The sequence below is a fragment of the Pelodiscus sinensis genome, chromosome 1 (assembly GCF_052426305.1).
Source record: "Pelodiscus sinensis isolate ZL-2025 chromosome 1, ASM5242630v1, whole genome shotgun sequence".
NCBI lineage: Eukaryota > Metazoa > Chordata > Testudines > Trionychidae > Pelodiscus > Pelodiscus sinensis.
In genome coordinates this window covers 283,866,576-283,884,944 of record NC_143052.1, presented here as the reverse complement: position 1 = coordinate 283,884,944, position 18,369 = coordinate 283,866,576, and the positions used below count along the sequence as shown (strand labels likewise).

Here is an 18,369-nt window from a genome sequence, read left to right as displayed (position 1 = left end):
GAAGGTCCTCCCATGGATTGATAACTGGTTAAAGGACAGAAAACAAAGGGTAGGCATAAATGGTAAGTTTTCAGAATGCAAAGATGTAATTAGCGGTGTTTCCCAAGGGTCCAGACTGGGACAAATCCTATTCAACCTATTTATCAATGATCTGGAGAAAGGGATAAACAGTGAGGTGGCAAAAGCTGCAGATGAAACTAAACTGCTCAAGATAGCTAAGACCAACGTAGATTGTGAAGAGCTTCAAAAATCTCACAAAATTAAGTGATTGGGCAACAAAATGGCAAATGAAATGTAATGCTGATACATGAAAAGTAATGCACATTGGAAAAAAATCGCAACTATACATGCAAAATGATGGGGGCTAATTTAGCTACAACTACTCAAGAAAGATCTTGGAGCCATTGTGAATAGTTCTCTGAAAACATCCACTCAGTGTGCAGCGGCAGTCAAAAAAGCAAACAATGTTAGGAATAATTGAAAACGGGATCAAGAATATCTTATTCCATGGTATGCCCACATTTTGTATACTGTGTGCAGATGTAGTTGTCTCATCTCAAAATAGATATATTGGCACTGGAAAAGATTCAGAAAAGGGCAACAAAAATTATGAGGGGTCTGGAACAGGTTCCATATTAAGAGACTAAGGACGATTAAAAAGATTGGGACTATTCTGCTTAGAAAAGAGGAGAGTAAGGGGGCATATGACACAGGTCTATAAAACCATGACTGGTGTAGAAAAAGTGAGTAAGTAAAATTATTTATGTGCTCCCATAATATAAAAACTAGGGATCACCAAATGAAATTAATAGGTAGCAGGTTTAAAACGAACAAAAGGAAGTTTTTCTTCACTTAGCACAGTGTCAACCTGTGGAATTCCTTGGCAGAGGATGTTGTGAAGACCAAAACTAACAGGGTTTAAAAAAGAACTAGATAAATTCATGGAGGTTAGATCCATAATGGCTATTAGCCAGGATGGGTAGGAATGGTGTCCTTAGCCCCAGTTTATCAGAGGCTGGAAATGGATGACACAAGAGGTATCACTCCATCATTACTTGTTCTAGATTACTCCCTCTGGGGCCTCTGGCATTGGCCACTGTTGCAAGACAGGATACTGGGCTTTGGTCTGACCCACAATGGCCATTCTTATGTTTAAATGACTCACTGTCATTGGGTACTTTTGAATCATGTACCACATGGGATATTTAAAGCATATATTTTAGAAAGTTAAAATAAACACCATTTGTGGTGTTCTTCCACACATCAAAGGGAAGAAAAATGTTGAAAAATATAAAGTTTTTAAAATTACTATATATGTTTAAAGTATCATTTAATATTTTTAAAACCATTTTTTCATGAAAATATGTCCAAGAGAAAACATGCATGTTTGCATACACACACTCCAAAGAAATGCAGTTGTGAGTGCAGATCAAAATTAAAACACTAGCTTAGTTCCACAAACAGTTTTGCAACTTTGAAAGTTGAATCTTAGACTACATCTAGACTACATCCCTCTTTCGAAAGAGGGTTGTAAATTAGGCAGATTGAAAGCGCAAATGAAGCCCGGATTTAAATATCCTGCATTTCAGTTGCATATTTGCGTGCGATTGCTGTTTCGAAAAAGGGTATTTTGGAAGTGAAACCGCCGTTTAAACGCAGTTCTTTCGGATAAAAAACCCTTTTTTGAAAGATCCTGTACTCCTGAAAAAATGAGGAGTATGGGATCTTTTGAAAAAGGGGTTTTTCCACATAAGAACCGCATCTAGGTGGTGTTTTCACTTTTATAATAGCCTTTTTCGAAACAGCGATCAGACATGAATATGCAAATGAAGCATGGGATATTTAAATACACGCTTCATTTGCACTTTTGATCTGCCGAATTTACTCCCTCTTTTGGAAGAGGGATGTAGTCTAGAAGAGCCCTTTGAGAGAATGTATACAGTACACACGTTCTCACTGTAGGATATCCTTCAGCGGGTCAGATTCAATAGCAGGCTCAGCCAGAGAGATAGGTAGCGGCACCTGCTCTGACGGAGAGACCGTCAAAAGATGCTTCCTTAGCTAGTGGTATAACAGGTTATATAGTTCTGGCACGGTTGGGAGGAATATCTGTTCTCCAAGTCAACCCCAAAGTTAGCACTGAAGTCAGCACTGAATGCCTTATAGGTGTGAGTAGTAGAAATCACACTGAATATGGTACTGAGATCATCTTCATAGATGGCACTGAAGGCTAGGCAGTAGGGAGGTAAGATCCCCTTTAAAAAGTTAACTGGTTAAATGTTACATTTAGTCACGATCCTGTAGGCAGGGGTCCCAGCTCGGCAGGAGTGGCCCCATGCCTGCATTGGGTGGGGGCTGCTCCAGCCTAGACCGGCTTCTGAAAACAGCTATTCCTGCTTAAATTTAATACTACGTATAATTTGCTAAAGTATCACAAACCACTAGTGATTGTCAATTTCTCAAATACATTATATTTCATATAAGACTTCGATAAATTCCTCATGCTTTTTTGTAATATAAAATTATCTATGAAGGTCCCTTAAAGATACTTTATGGAGTCTGATTTTAAACTTAATGAGATTTCCCAATGTGCTTCTAACGGATTAAAATATTTCCCTATCCCTATGCTGTCAAATGAATACAGAATTCCTTGGATGGATGCTTATCACTGAAATGGGTACTTTGTACTCAGTGTAGAAATTCAACTATTACTGTCAAAGATCAAGCTGCTACTTTTGATATAAACATGATGAGATATCATCTTCCCCAGCATATATTTCCTTTAACACAACTGGGCTAATAAAAATGTGACATTGAAGTGCTTGCTTTGTTTCTTGCTGAAAGGAAAAGATAACGTAAATACAAAATATACTCAGATTATCACAGTATGCCAGTACAGTACAATAAAATACCACCACCATACTGAGATTCTCAATGAGGTAACGCATTGGGACAGCATAGTAAATTTCCACAGAGATGATGCTCTGATGAAAGTAAATATACATATGTATAGTTAGTTTACAATTCAATAGATCTGCACTGTAAACAAGAGTCTATCAAATATTTTAACAAATCAATATTCTGCTAAATCTAGTTTAACATATGAAAAGAAATCGTGCTTTCATCATTATGGGCGTGGAGACCTCTGGATTAATCTGAACTGTTACAATTCATTTTTAACACAGTGTGGAGAGAAGGCAGAACATGGAGGTTGTCTTCCATGAAATGAGCAATCCATGCTCTGCATCTAGCACAGCTCAATTAGGACTCTTTGTGCACTGCTGGAATTAGAAAGTAGGGTGAGGAGGGGCAGACAGGATATGTGAATTACATACTGTCTAAATATTTTGGAAATGTGCTCTTAAGAATGACTGGAGCTATGACAGCTGCCAAAGTTTGGAAGTACAGTTGGTGCCCGCAGAGAACTCTAGTCCAGAGTATGACTGCTCTTGACCATGTTACTCTCTAGTTTTTGGATGTGAGTGAATATTAGATACATTCTACCTTCAGGTTTTAGCAGATATAATGGTTTGCATTCTCAGAGCAGAAAAGTTTTTCTGCTAATATAAAAAAACACCAATTTATCGTAAAAATCTCCAAAGAACTTTATGTTTCTATGTCTCAGTGAATTGACCATGATAAAAGAACCCACTCAAAGAAACAAAAACCCCATCAAGAAAAAAAAATCCAAGTTGCATCTGCCATTAATGGTGATCACATAGTACCCTGATACAGTAGGAGAGGTCAGGATCTATGAACTAAAACATATAAAAAGATAGGTGCAAAACTACAGGATTGACTCTTGCAGTGCTATGATCATTCTCCAGGGCCATAGGTGTGCATTGACATGGCCCAGCTCTCATGTTTAGACCACCTGGCTAGTGGACTAGCATGAGCAATTGAGGCAGGTAAGTATGTCCCACCCATTGAACTATGTGTATGAGTGTGTGTATGTGTGGTGGATAATTTTAGTAGCTAGGGACCGTAAATGAATTCTGCATTCAGAATATACATAGCATATTGCTTTATATCCCAAACAGGATTCTGCTAGCTCTCTCTCTCTCTCTAAGCACAAGAAGAGTTGTCAGTACTATCACAGGCCTTCTACTCTGATGATTTGGAGGACTCTCTACCAACCCAGGGACACCCCTAGTGGGAGTCTTGCTGCAGTGTTGTTAGAGATTAGATCAACATGATGTGGTCAGGATCCCCACTGATCCAGAGGCAGAGTTATCTGCTACTGATAAGGCCAGGACACTGTTTTGGGCAGGCCTGAAACCCACCTGCCTCCCAACACACAAACTATTCACTCTAAGTAACACAATCTCCCTCTCAATGGGCTAAGAAGAATGCATTTGTGGGCCAGAGATATGATACTGACCCCCTTTTACTCATCCACATGTCAGGTCTGAATAATAGACTCTTGCTGTGCTTCCCTGACGCAGGGTCTGGGCTAATTACCTCTACTTCCAGCTCAGTCCTGAGCCCAGACCTAGGCTAGATACTCTGTTTGCCTTGCTAATTCCTCATAGTGAGTAAAGTATAAACTATAAAAATAGTTTCTTAGACTTTGCAATGACATCTCAAGGATTGTGGACAGACAAAATTACCTTGGGAGTAAGCAAGTTTAGAAAGTAGCTGGTAGAAACTAACCCTGACCTTGCAGTTTTTCAAGGGGAGGCACAGTGTATATAAACTAGGAACGTAAAATTTTGATTAACTGGCTAATCGAATAGTCAATGCAATTTTCATCGATTATTTGCTGCCCTCTACTTGCTGCCTCTTTCTGAGACAAGGGGGGAGGAAGCGACTAGTCGACTAGTCAACTAACTGATAAATATTTGATAAGGGCACCTCTGCCTTTGAATTGTAGCAACAGACTTAGGGCTGTTGCTACAGTTCAAAGGCGAAAGCACTGTGGGGAGCACGGAGCCAGCAGGGTACTTAAGCAATCCCCCACTTGCCCCATGCTCCTGCAATGTTTCAAAGCAACTGCGTCGCATGGAGCCCAGGGTCAGCAGGTGAGACCCACGCTGCCCCCGGGCTGCACGCAGTGTCTCAAAGCAGCAGACTCTGGGCTCCATGAGGCGCTGCTGCTTTAAAGAACCCCCTCCTCTTTCCCTCTACTTGCTGCCTCTGTCTGAGACAAGGTGGGGGAAGTGACTAGTCGACTAGTCAACTAAGTGATAAATATTTGTGTATCAGATAGTCGATTAGTCATTCACATCCCTAATATAAATAATAATGGACAAGCGATGAAAATGGCTCAACAAACCAGAAACAACTTTCACCAAAGAGAACTTGCATACAAAGAAGATACACAAAAATAAATGATTCATAATTGTAATAATGATGAAGTATACTTTAGAAAACAGACTTCAAATATGTTCACTTTTAAGACAAGATTATAATGCCAACACAATAGCAGCACAATAGCCTACAGAACAGATAATATTATTCAGTCTGTTTTATTCTGACAAAAATAGCAACTTTTAGAAGTTTAAGTGCAAAGCAACCTCAACAGATGTAATTTTAGTCATATTTAACTCAGACTACCAACGACTCAAAAATGGACTATATGATCTGAAATGTATAAAAGAGCAAAAGAGTAAAGATCTAATTATTGGGAGGGGGAATTCAAATAGAAGATTAAGTAGTGCTATAATGACATAAGAAAAAGTAGATGAAGTATAAAAATTCAGTATGCAGGATATTTTCAACTTACTTTACATAGAGAGCTGAGGTTAAATCCAAAGGTCTGTGCATTCCGAGAACCTGCATTCATATAGTTTCCTATTAGCAACACTAGTTCCAGCAACTTGCTAAAGCTTTTACTCTTCTTTATCTCTTCACAGGCAGCACTGACAGCCATGATGTCAGGTTTGATGTTGTTCACCTGCTCCTCAAACTGAAGCTTAAAGAGAATAGCACTGAGCCGTGTCTGTAGTCTCTTCACATTGCTCATCTGATTGGAAAAAAAAAAGATTTCCTTTAAAATTCATGCTATACTTTTGTACTGTACAAATGCATGTAATCTGGGGTGATTTATTGGTGTGACAGGCTTGAAAAAGCAATGTCTCCCCTATAACTAATAGTCAACAGGATTAATGAAAGAGGGAGTGCAACTGAAATCCTGGCTTGTGGTTGATATTAAAAACTGTTTCCCCCCATTATAACTACTATCATGCATAAGCAATAAAACATAGCTTTATCCTATATAAAATTTGTCACTTTGCACATTAAAACCTGTAAAACTAACAAAAATGTATTAACCAGTGTGAAGTTCTGGGGTTTACTCAGGTCAATAATGGGTTTACTTATCACCTCACATGGGTGTCCATGAAAGTCATGTGACTGCTGTTCAGTCCAAAGTATTAACACGAGCAGCCTGCAAGCAGGCCCGCAAGTCTTATCCAACTTTCCCCAAACCGGTTACTCCCTGCAGTCTGACATTGGAACCATTCCTGCCCCACTTTTGTCCTATTACAGGCCACAAGTGTTCACTCTAAATTTTATGTCAATCTGTGGAATGAATTTTGTCATTCTCTGTTCTGGTCTGGAGTACAAGATCCTTCAAACTAATGCTAACTGCACACATTAAATTTTAAGAATTTGTTTCAAACCAATACAACTACTGAAACTCTCAATTGAGCATTGACTTAATATCTGATTTGTGATTCAGACTGGATGCGTTAGAATTATTATGCAAGTTTAAAACTAGTTGTTCTATCAAATCTGGAGTAAGTCTGGATAAATCAGAATTTTTCCAGTAATTTCAAAATAAGCTCTTCCTTTTGGTTGTAAGGCTTAATTTAAAAATTACATTTAAATTAGCCTCACATTTTATATAATTCATTTTGACTCACGAAGGAACAGAATGGAGTAGTATCAAAGCAACAGCACTAACAAACCAGTATGTCAGCTTCATTCATTTTAAATGTTAAATCCCAGATGCAGTAGAGCTCACGCATGCAAAATTACTTAATGACCCTTAGATTCTCAGTTAATAAATTACTGTATGAAAATATCTAAAGGCAATTGTCTAAATCAGTGGTTCTCAAAATTAGTTGAGCAAATCACTCTCCTTTGTGTATGTTAGCTCCCCCTCCCGCGCACACAACTACTATACTGTCAGCTATCAAACTCTAAAGGTAGAGCAGAGAATAGTGGTTGCTGGCAGGGCACTCAGCTCTGAAGGCAATGCATGTCAGCAGCAGCTTATAAATTAGGTTGGCAATGTGAAAAGCGATATTTGTCGACAATACATAGCAGACTTAGTGCCAGATTCCCACACTTGTTTCTTCGCTGTTATTCTGACCACAAGGCTAAAAAGCTGGAGTCTTGTCACTTCTAGGCGGGGACTGGGGCTGCGAGAGCCTGAGACTTGGCTGCCTCCAGGTGAGGAAAGGAGGAGGTGGAATGAGAACCCAAGCCCGGGATGCCTCTCAGATAAAGGGAAAGGAGAGTCTGAACTCAGGTGGTGGAGCTCAATTATCCCATTTATCCTTACCTCTTGGATGTGCATGGCCCTTCTGCGTGAATCCCAGCCACAAAAGGCAAACAGCTAAAGCTCATGTCTCCCTTGACACATTCCCCAGCCTCTCAAGGAAGGCATATTTTGTAGTTTGAGAATCCCTCATCAAGACTAAAAATCTGCAAATTCTATTTTTTCAAAAATTCTAGAGTTGCACAAAATGTTCTACAACCATACATTTAGTTCTCTTCCTTTTTCAGAAAGGCCTCAGTTGTTTTGTTTTTTCCATTTTACAAAATCATCTATGGCAAGACTGAAGTTGCACACAGTAAAACTTGATCGAAGGAAGGAAGGAAGGAAGGATGGATGTTACAAGTCCCTTTAAAATCCTGCCATTATTTGACCAACGTAAATAGTATCTTATCTAGGTTACTACTGTAGGTACACACTACTAAACATGCAACCAGCACTTTTCATCTTCAAAGTACTTTAAAAATATTTTTCATAGGCTTATTCAATTCCAAGGCCAGAAAACTTTGTGATAATCTAATCTGGACTCCTGTATAGCACAGGGCAATAGAGATTGTCTGAAAAGAATTCCTACAGAATATCTTTTAGTGAAACATCATTCAGTTTTGATTTACAAATGGTTAGTGATGGAGAATTCACTTTGACACTTGGTAACTTGTTGCAACAGTTAACTATCCACACACAAAATGTTATGCCTCATTTCCCATTTGAATGCATCTTGCTTCAGTTTTCAGCCACTGCATTATATTATGCTTTTCTCTTCAACTGATTAATCCATTATTAAATATTTGTTTCCCAGGTAGACACTAAAAGACTAATTAATTTACCCATTCATCTTCTCTTTATTAAGCTTAATGGATTCAGATCCTTCAGTTTCATCACTATATGGCACATTTTCTAATTGCTCCTGCGACTCTTCGCTGAAACCTCTCAGATTTGTATGCAGTGTTGTTGCAGTCTCAGTCCCGGGATATAAAAGCACTGTGTAGCTCAAAAGCTTGTCTCTCTCACCAACAGAAGTGGTCCAATAAATGATTATTTTACCAGTTTGGCATACTCCTTATTGAACTGGACACTCCAGAATTCCAGTGTATTTTAGCAGCTGTGCCAGGGCCAGAGAAAGAGGTAAAATAACCTCTCCTTCTATTCAAGATGGCCTTGTTTACATATCCCAGTATTGGACTAGCTCTTCTGCCCATAGCATCACACAAGAAACTCATTGTTCAGCTGATAATACACCACAAGCCCCAAGTCTTTTTAAGCATCACGGACTTCTAGAATTGAGTCCCCACAACCTCATAAGTGTAGCCTACATTCTACTTTGTTCCAAGAAGTATACATATATATGTAACAAAAAACAGGACTATGTAGCACTTTAAAGACTAACAAGATGGTTTATTAGGAGATGAGCTTTCGTGGGCCAGACCCACTATTTGATCTGAGGAAGTGGGCCTGGCCCACGAAAACTCATCACCTAATAAACAATCTTGTTAGTCTTTAAAGTGCTACATAGTCCTGTATTTTGTTTCAGCTACACCAGACTAACACGGCTACATTTCTATCACATACACATGTAGACATTCTAGAGTGCATATTAATTATCTGCAACCTGTTAACCAAACTATTCAAATCACTATGAATCAGTGACCTGTCCTTATCATTCTTTACCATTCCTCCAATTTCGGTGGCATCAGCAAAATTTGTCAGTGATGATTTTAAGTTACCTTTCAGGTCATTGATAACAATTTTAAATTATATTGGACCAAGAATTAATATCTGTGGGAGTCCACTGAAAAAACATCAGCTTGCTGACTATTCCTCATTTACAATGACAGTCTGAAATCTATCAGTCGTGTTATAATTCATTTAATATGTGTGCTATATTATTTTTATACAGGTCAATTATTTTAATCAAAATGTACTATCAGGTCAAACATTTTACCGAATTCTAAGTATAGTGCATCAACATTACTGCCTTTATCAAACAAATCTTTCTCTTTTAAGAAGATACAAAATTAGACAAAATCTATTTCCATAAACCCATTTAAAATTTAAATTAATTACATTACTTTCCTTTTAATATTTTATTAATCCAATCCTGTAAGCCTAAGGACTAAGTTATTTCAAAATAACTGTTGCTGTGTAGATGTACTCTAAGTGGAAGTGGATGAATCAGGATTAGACCTCCAGGGATTTACAGTCCTGTGCTTTGAAGTCTTCTCTTACTATAGTAAAGCAATGCTACACATTAACTTAATGAAAAACTAATCTTGGGAAAGGTCTGCTGAGTTAACTATTAACATATTACCATGACTTGTAATTTCCAGCATAAATAGTGGATGGACCCAACTATTATTTCATACTCAATCTACTATATATTGGAGAAAGTCTGTCTGTTCAAGAACTCCTTCTAAACAGTAAGAGCTAGGTTCACCAAATTTGGTATACAGTTTCCTCTTGTGATAACTTAAAGCAATGTAAGGGTTTGGTTGTGCCTGGAAAATGGGATGTGCGTGGAAAGCCATACAGAAAAGAGACAGAATCATCAGGCAGGTGACAAGGTCTGGCTAGGAGTGTCCCCTCCCATCCAAGACTGCCCCAGCTCCCACTGCCCCACCCTCCCATACCCCAGCACCTATTAGTGAGGACGCAAGATGGATGAAGTTCTCTCCCTCCCGATTCATGTGGGAACACTGCTGGCTATTCCCCTTCATCAGGGAAGATGCACAATTTGCTGATTTCCTCGCTGTGGCTTGGGAGTGGAAGGGACAGACGAATCTAGACCTGCCCCAGTGAGGGAACATGCATGCATGTACACACCCCACAACTGTGCCCAATGGAGCTAAAGTGACCATGGAGAGGTGCTTCTCAAGAAAGATTTCAAGAAAGATGTGGAGAAATTGGAAAGGGTACAGAGAAGAGCGACAAGAATGATTAAAGGCCTAGAGAACATGACCTATGAAGCCAGGCTTCATGAACTGGGCTTGTTTAGTTTGGGAAAAAAAGAAGATTAAGGGGGGACATGATAGACGTTTTCAAATATCTAAAAGGGTGTCACAAGGAGGAAGGAGAAAATGTGTTCCTCTTGGTTTCTGAGGACAGGACAAGGAGTAATGGGCTTAAAGTGCAGCAAGGGAGGTTTAGATTGGACATTAGGAAATAATTCCTAACTGTCAGGGTGGTCACATATTGGAATAAATTGCCAAGGGAGGTGGTGGAATCTCCCTCTCTGGAGATATTTAAGAACAGGTTAGATAGACTTCTGTCAGGGATGGTGTAGACGGAGGTTGGTCCTGGCTTGAGGGCAGGGGGCTGGACTCGATGACCTCTCGAGGTCCTTCCAGTCCTATGATTCTCATCTGGCCCTAAGCTGCTGTGGTGAGAGAGCGCTGGGATAGCCTTTTTTCCCCTGGGCAGCATGCATACTGAACCCTTTACCCCACCCCCATTCTAATGTAATGATTTACATGAAGCATGTACATTTCCATTTTATTTTCCAAAAGAAAAAGAAAAATTGAGTTAAGGACCGGAGCAATGCCAGATAAATCTTCTAGCAGTTTCATAATATATTGCGTAGATAGTTGGAGGAGGTTTTAATTAAGATGTGCATTAACCATTGCATGCATTTTCTTTGATTTGTTATTGTTCTGTACTGTCATTCATATCAATTGTTGCATTTTATGGTATTTCAACATGAATATTAAGTTTTAGGTATCATAGTTTTAATTCAATTGTGTTTATATGACCCCAGAGAAAATAAAGCCTCTATTAAATCTACTGCAATTACACATGTACCTCACTGTTGCCACCACTAACCATCAGAATCTCAAACTGAAGAATATTTTTTCTTTCTTTCTCAAAGAAGGAAATTTTAACTTCATTAATTAATTTATGAGAAAACTAAAAGTGATTTAAGATTTATTATACATTATACTTGTAGCTTTATATCCTTTCCCACTACAATGTTATTATGATCTCACCTAATAAAGAAGCAAGGATATATAAGAACAACAAACTCAAGGAGCTTGCCAGGGTTCCCCTTATTTTTAAATAGAGGTATTTGCAAAAGGTATCCTCAAAGAACAATATGGATTCATCTCCTTTTAGGACAATATGAAAGCATTTCAATGGCTTTCTGCAATTCTCTCTAAGACACTACTATTCCGGTCTCTAATTCAAAAAAATCCTGCTTTAAGTAATATTGAGTTTTTCACCCTCCTCTCTTTTTCAATACTTTAAATGCTTGGGGAGTATAATTTCTGGCTTCCTTAGTAAATAAAAAAAATATATTATTTAAAAATAATGTTCATTTTAATAAGCATAGAAATGTATACAGGCAGTCCCCAGGTTACGTACAAGATAAGGACTGTAGGTTTGTTCTTAAGTTGAATCTGTATGTAAGTCGGAACTGGCGTCCAGATTCAGCAACTGCTGAAACTGACCACCAGTTCTGACCTACATACAGATTCAACTTAAGAACCCCAAGTCAGCTGCTGCTGAAACTGAATCAGCGGCTGATTCCAGGAAGCCCGGGGCAGAGCACCTCTGCCTCGGGCTTCCTGTAGTCAGCGCAGGTCAGTTTCAGCAGCGGCTGACTTGGGGACGCCTGGACCAACGCAGCAGCACCCCAGCTGCTCTGCCCCAGGGGTCCTGATTCAGCTGCTGCTGAAACTGACCAGCAGCGGCTGAATCAGGACGCCTGGGGCAGAGCAGCTGGGGTGCTGCCGAGTTGGTCCAGTAGTGCCCAGAGCGGCGCTGCAGGACCAACCGGCTGCGCCCCAGCTGCTCTGCCCCAGGGTCCACAACAAAAGCCTGGTCTGATGGAGGGGGGGGGGGGCCACACTAGCTGCGCCCCCCTGCCCCAGCAGACCAGGGACAGGGGGAGCAAAGCCGTAGCGGCGGGGTGCCAGAGCAAAGCCTCAGAAGCGCGGGAACCCGCCACCGCTGCAGCTTTGCTCCCGGTGCTCCTGGTCTGCTGGGGACCGTCTCCAGCAGACCAGGGACACTGCGAGCAAACCCGCCGCAGCTGCAGCTTTGCTTCCGGTGCCCCTGGTCTGCTGGAGACGGTCCCCAGCAGACCAGGGGCACTGGGAGCAGCTTTTCTCGCCCCAGAGGTCGAGGTGGCGGACCGCTGCCTGCGAGGTCCGGGGCAAGAAAGCCCCGTTCGTAAGTGCGGATCCAACATAAGTCGGATCCGCGTAAGTTGGGGACTGCCTGTACTACAAACTCCTCCAGATTTCACAAAATATGTATGTATTTATGGACTGAATAACATCTGGTTAAAATGTGTCTTGCATCTGAAATGGCTAGTTTTATTAACATTATAACTGCTACAAAAATCAACATTATTCTGTTAAGAAATCTATCAGATATGACAAAAAATAATCAACGTTTTTGATTAAAGATTTAAGATGGCAATTTAAGGCTCAATTTTGCAATAGTTATACAAGCAAAATGCCCACTGGCTTCATTGTCTATATGTGTTTATACATAATACTCATTGTCCCTACTACTTATGAAAATCTCAAAATAATATCAGCTTAATTTTGAAATCTATTTTCTCTGCTAGTTTTATTATGCCTTATTTATTATGTGTTATCTATTTGTGTAACAACTGAAAAACAATAGGAAACATCCTTGTCAGTGAGACAGATCTAAAAAATTTTCCAATAAGCATACTACAAAGAGATGCACTTTAATTCCTCCTTTATCATACCTAGTTTTATGCAAATAAAACCCTCCATCCACACCTTTTTAAGCATCATGTGCTGAAAAGATGAATTGTACATAAATGGAGTACTTCAGTACTGCAGAATTAAGGCTGATGCCATAAAATACAATTATTTAAATCTTTATTAAAAATTAGCAGAGTCACATCAGATTAAATAGTTCAAAAATAGAGTCAGAAATGCAGCCATTTGTGCTGTTAGGCTACACTGTAGTACTGTTGCAATACATTTTTTCACAGTACTGTACAATGAATGTTTTTGATGCTGTTTGTATGCATATCTACTAAATAGGGGAAAAGGTAACTTTTCAGATTGCAGCGTTTCCCAGACATTAAAATAAACTTTTGAGGACAAGCTAGTGTTCTGAATGTATAACCCCAATCTTACAGTCACTCCAGTCAAAACCTCTGATTTTGAGCTGAGCTTCTTAACTCTGCTCCTCAAACGCAACATCCTTCACTAAAAAAGGTATGAAGGGCCAAGAAGATTCTTAGTTAACTTCCAATTCTGTTAGCTCTACGCTGCATTTCCTCTTTACTACAACTATTCATTGATTAGTTCAGATGACAAACACAAAGCTTCTTCTCCATTCTCTCACTTAAATATACAAAAGTAATAAACAATGAGGGCAAACTGTTGCAGAAACCACCAAGTACTTAATCTTATACATAAAAAAATATATTGTGTTTTAAACAAACCCTACCCCACATTTGTAATGCAAAAGTAAAAATACATAAATCTGCTGTTTCACCCCAAAATCTCTTTCTAATGTTAGTAACTTGATCTATATGGTACAAGATTCATCAGCAGTTAAAGAATATTATATTATTTTTCATCATCTCCCCATCAACACCCAGCTTCCAAAATATTCATCAGTTTGTATCCTCTTCAAATGGTTTATTTGGTGAAGGCGCAGACAGAACAAGAGATTACAATGTTATAGTTTACAGAGAGTGGCTTGATTGAGTGATATGGATTGCAGAGATGCAAAATATTTATTTTCATTATTTGTAAAATTCAGCTTTGTAATATACAGCTATATATTCATTATAGTATCTATGTGCACACATATGTGCACACAAATACCATAAACTATTGCATTGCCAGATTTTGTTTAGCTGCTTTGTACAACCTCTTCACTATGATTCCTGACATATGAGTCTTACCAAGTATAGTCAGGAGGAAGATGGGCAATGCAGATCCCCACCATACTGTATGTGGGAATTGCCTTAAAGGCACAAATGAACTCTTATATAATTATATATATAACTATAAAAGCGGCGAGGAGTCCTGTGGCACATTATAGACTAACTGAAGTGTTGGAGCATAAGCTTTCGTGGGCAAAGACCCACTTCATCAGATACATCTTTTGCCCACGAAATCTTATGCTCCAACACTTCAGTTAGTCTATAAGGTGCCACAGGACTCCTCACCGCTTTTGCAGATTCAGACTAACACAGCTACCCCTAGCAGCTCTTACTATACTTAAAAAGCAGAGCAGCTCGAACCCCCTTATCGACTACTTGAGTCATCGATGGACATTCCATTGACAACTCAATTAGCTTACTAACCGCTATTTAACATCCCTAGTCCAAACCATGCCTCACCAACTACAAAGCTATTCAGACTGCACTGGGATGTTTACATGCATATGTATATATCACATTGTTAATGCTCAAAATAGCTGTGGTTAAGGCTAGTTTTTTCTCTAGCATCAATTACGTCAAATCTATACATTTCCTTTGGTTTTGACTTTGCTGGAGCACTCATGGGGAAAAGCTGGCCTTGCACTCAGCAATGGCTCCCCCACCCCCCTGTAGCTTCAGGAGGGTCACAAATAGCTCATTTGCAGTGGTCAAGTTCAGGGAAGGAGAGGGAGAAGCGGGAGAAGGAAGACACTTGGGGGAAGAGGTAAGTTGGCTGCAAAGTCACACAACTTGGGGGGGGGGGAGGAGGAAACAGTCCTGAGGCCAGTGATGGGGGGCTTAGAGTGCAGCCCGGCAGAAGTGGGGCTCAGTGTGCTGCCACAGGGCTACACTCCTAGCCCCCAGCCACAAGGCTCTACAGCCAACCTACCTCTTCCCTCGAACACCCCAAGGTCCCTACTCAGTCAATGCTGGCTCCCCTGCTGCTGCTGCAGTGGAGCCCTGCAGCCAGGAACAGCAGAGGGATCAGATTCCCCGGTTCAGAACGGGTCAGGCCCCAACAATGTTAAACTAGGATTGTACAACCTGTATTAAATATAGTGATTAAAGATTTAACTTATCTAGAGTTTAGTAGCATCAGTATACTTTGCCAAATATTTGAGCAACTGGAAATAGCATTTAATATAACTTCAGGTCAAAATCGATACCACAGAGCTTAACTAAAATATACGATAAAAAGAACAGATTAAACAGCATGCATACAAGCAAGTATGTGGGGAAAAAAGAAAACATTAGTATCTGGTAAAAAAAATTAAAACGAGTGGTCCTGTATCACCTTAGAAACTAACTAAACACAAATACACTATCATAAGCTCGTGGGCACAACCCACGTCTTCAGATGTGTGGAGCAAGAGGCACAGAGAGGTACCGAAATCCTAAAATAACTGTACCTCTCTGTGCCATTTATTCCACTCATCTGAAGAAGTGGGTTGTGTCCACAAAAGCTCATGATACTATATACCTTTTTTTTAGTCTCTTAAGGTATTACAAGACCACACATTTATTTTTGTTGGTTTGCTGTTTTTAAAGTTACAGACTAACACGGCTACCCCTATGAGAGTTAGTGGTATCTGGGTAACATCTAAGTTGCAAGACAGCAGGGTGGAGCAAGTGAAGAAAAAAACCCAATAAAATTAAATATTTTATCTTCAGAAGATCCAAAAGACTGCGATGGAAGATAGGAGCAGGAAAAGATTAACACTATACTGGCTGCAGTAACAATAGTTAAAATAAAGGGGTAAAATGAACAAAGAGGATAATTGCAGAAACAACTGACCATAAGTAATTTAAACAGACACAAAAAGCCCCAAGCAACAAACAAGCAGAAACATCTACAAAGAAAAAGTGATTAATTCAAAGACATATAATATTGTAGCTGCCACACCATGACAATAAACATTGTGAGGGTGTGTCTATACTGCACCCCTTACCTCAAAATAAGCTATGCAAATTGCGTAGCTTATTTCCAGGTAATTTCAAAATAACATATTTTGAAATTTTGAAATCAAGTGCTATTCTGAAACTTCCCTTCACCCCCGTGGAATGAAGTTTATAGGGATGTTTGAATATCAAGCCCATTATATTTCAAAGTAACAGGCATGCTCAAAAAAAATGGAATAGCTATTTCGGGATATTTCCGGTATCCCGAGATAGTGCCGCAGTGTAAAGGTAGCCTAAGTGTCCTCTCTAGCTATTTCTCTTATGGTAACAGGTCTTTACTTTTAAAAGTAATTCCAGGAAAAATATGTAAAAACCTACAGACGTTTTATGAGACACGAAAGTAATAATTATTCTATCAGACACTATTTTCTCGGGGAAAAAAATGGCAAATATGCTAGATGATGCTTAATTGGCTGAACAAAAGCTCCTACAGAAATGAGCTGGAAAATCTGAGCTTACATCCCAATAAGAATTAAACCAAACCAGTGGAAGCAGGATATATTAATAGAAATTTAAGGGATTCTACGAAAAATCAGAAATCTAATGGACATCACATAAGAAGTCAAAGACAGAAAAACTGGCTTAAGGGAATCTGAAAAAAACCTTAGTTTTCAAAAAATGAATAAAATACAATAGTTAAAAATCAGGTAAGTAACCATCTTTTCTCCTTCAAATGTTTGTAAGCACGTATTCTGTTCTGGTGACTCACAAGCAGTTTGAGTAGTTGGTGGGGTTTGGAGTCTACTTAAACAATGACTGGAAGAATTGCCTTCCCAAAGTTTCCTTACCTGTGGTAACAGCATAATGTTCAGTAAAAAAAAATGCCTGAAAGTCCCACAAATATCCAATACTGAAACGTACAATATTGAACTTGAGAAATGTGACATATCACATGTACTTTCATTGAATGAATCTATATTGTCTGTGGGGTTACAGGCTGAGCTACTCCATACAGGGGACATCCACCAGAAAATAATCTGTGAGGAGACCAACTGACCTTTCATTTGAGCCACACAGTAGTCTAGGTAATGAACAAAATAGTTTAGTTCTTTCCAGATAGAGCACCTAGTACCATCTCATATCTAATGTACAGATATGCTGCTTATCTGCATTTCATTCTACCTTAGGAAAGAAGTCAGGCAACCATATAACTTGATTAAAGTAAAATAGTAAAGCCACGTTGCACAAAAAATTTCAATGTGTGGTCTTAAAGACATTTTGACCTTCAAGAACTGAGTATATGAAGATTTTGTCATTAAGGCTAATTCATTGATTCCTCTTCTAGATGATGTAGCCACAAGAAAAGCTGCCTTTTGGGAGAGGAGAAATAATGAACAGTTGTTATAGCCTCAAATGGAAGTCACACGGGGATAGCCAGTACAGAGCCATTGCTGGTGAATATGTGGACTGCTATTCCACTGAATTGTACCACACACATTGCAAATGGTTTGTAGCTCCAGTACATTGCTAAGACACCACACTGTGTTCTGTGACCACAAACGTGGAACATTTAATGTTCCTAGAGGCGCTCCAAAGCCTATAGTGGACGCAGACAATGGTGACTACTATTCTGGTTGGCATAGGATGCACAAAGGTAATATTCTGGCACACATCACTGTTCTTGTTACCACTGCAGAGAGTCAGTATTCCCAGAGGCACTCAGACAAGCCTATACAATGACTGGCAGATCAGGAAAAAGACCAACTTCAACCATGACCGAACAGGACAAAGATACAATTTCACATGCTGAACCACATAAGTGCATGTGGCCAAATGACCTAGTAATTTCACATACACAGAGATCGTTCTTGAAGGATGAGATTAGAAAGCCAGAAAGGCATCAGATTTCCTGGAACAATTAGTGTGTAAGGAAGGCCCTCAAATTCATAGAGTCTAGTAAGGTTTCAGTAAACTCATTTTTTTAGTTGGAGTCAGTATCAACTCTGCATTGTTCAAAATTCAACCTCAGTTGATAGATAGGGAACAGCTT

At 39.4% G+C, this 18,369-nt stretch overlaps 1 protein-coding gene across 2 annotated transcripts in view; it reads right to left on the bottom strand.

Annotated features, from left to right (window-relative positions):
- Positions 1-18,369, bottom strand: part of DIAPH3 (diaphanous related formin 3) — a 463,148-nt gene that overhangs the window by 216,433 nt on the left and 228,346 nt on the right. For both annotated transcript variants that reach the window (XM_075918921.2, XM_006113561.5), the window contains one exon: positions 5,726-5,965. In XM_075918921.2, coding sequence (XP_075775036.2) covers positions 5,726-5,965 — 240 coding nt within the window. The remainder of the gene's footprint in view (positions 1-5,725; positions 5,966-18,369) is intronic.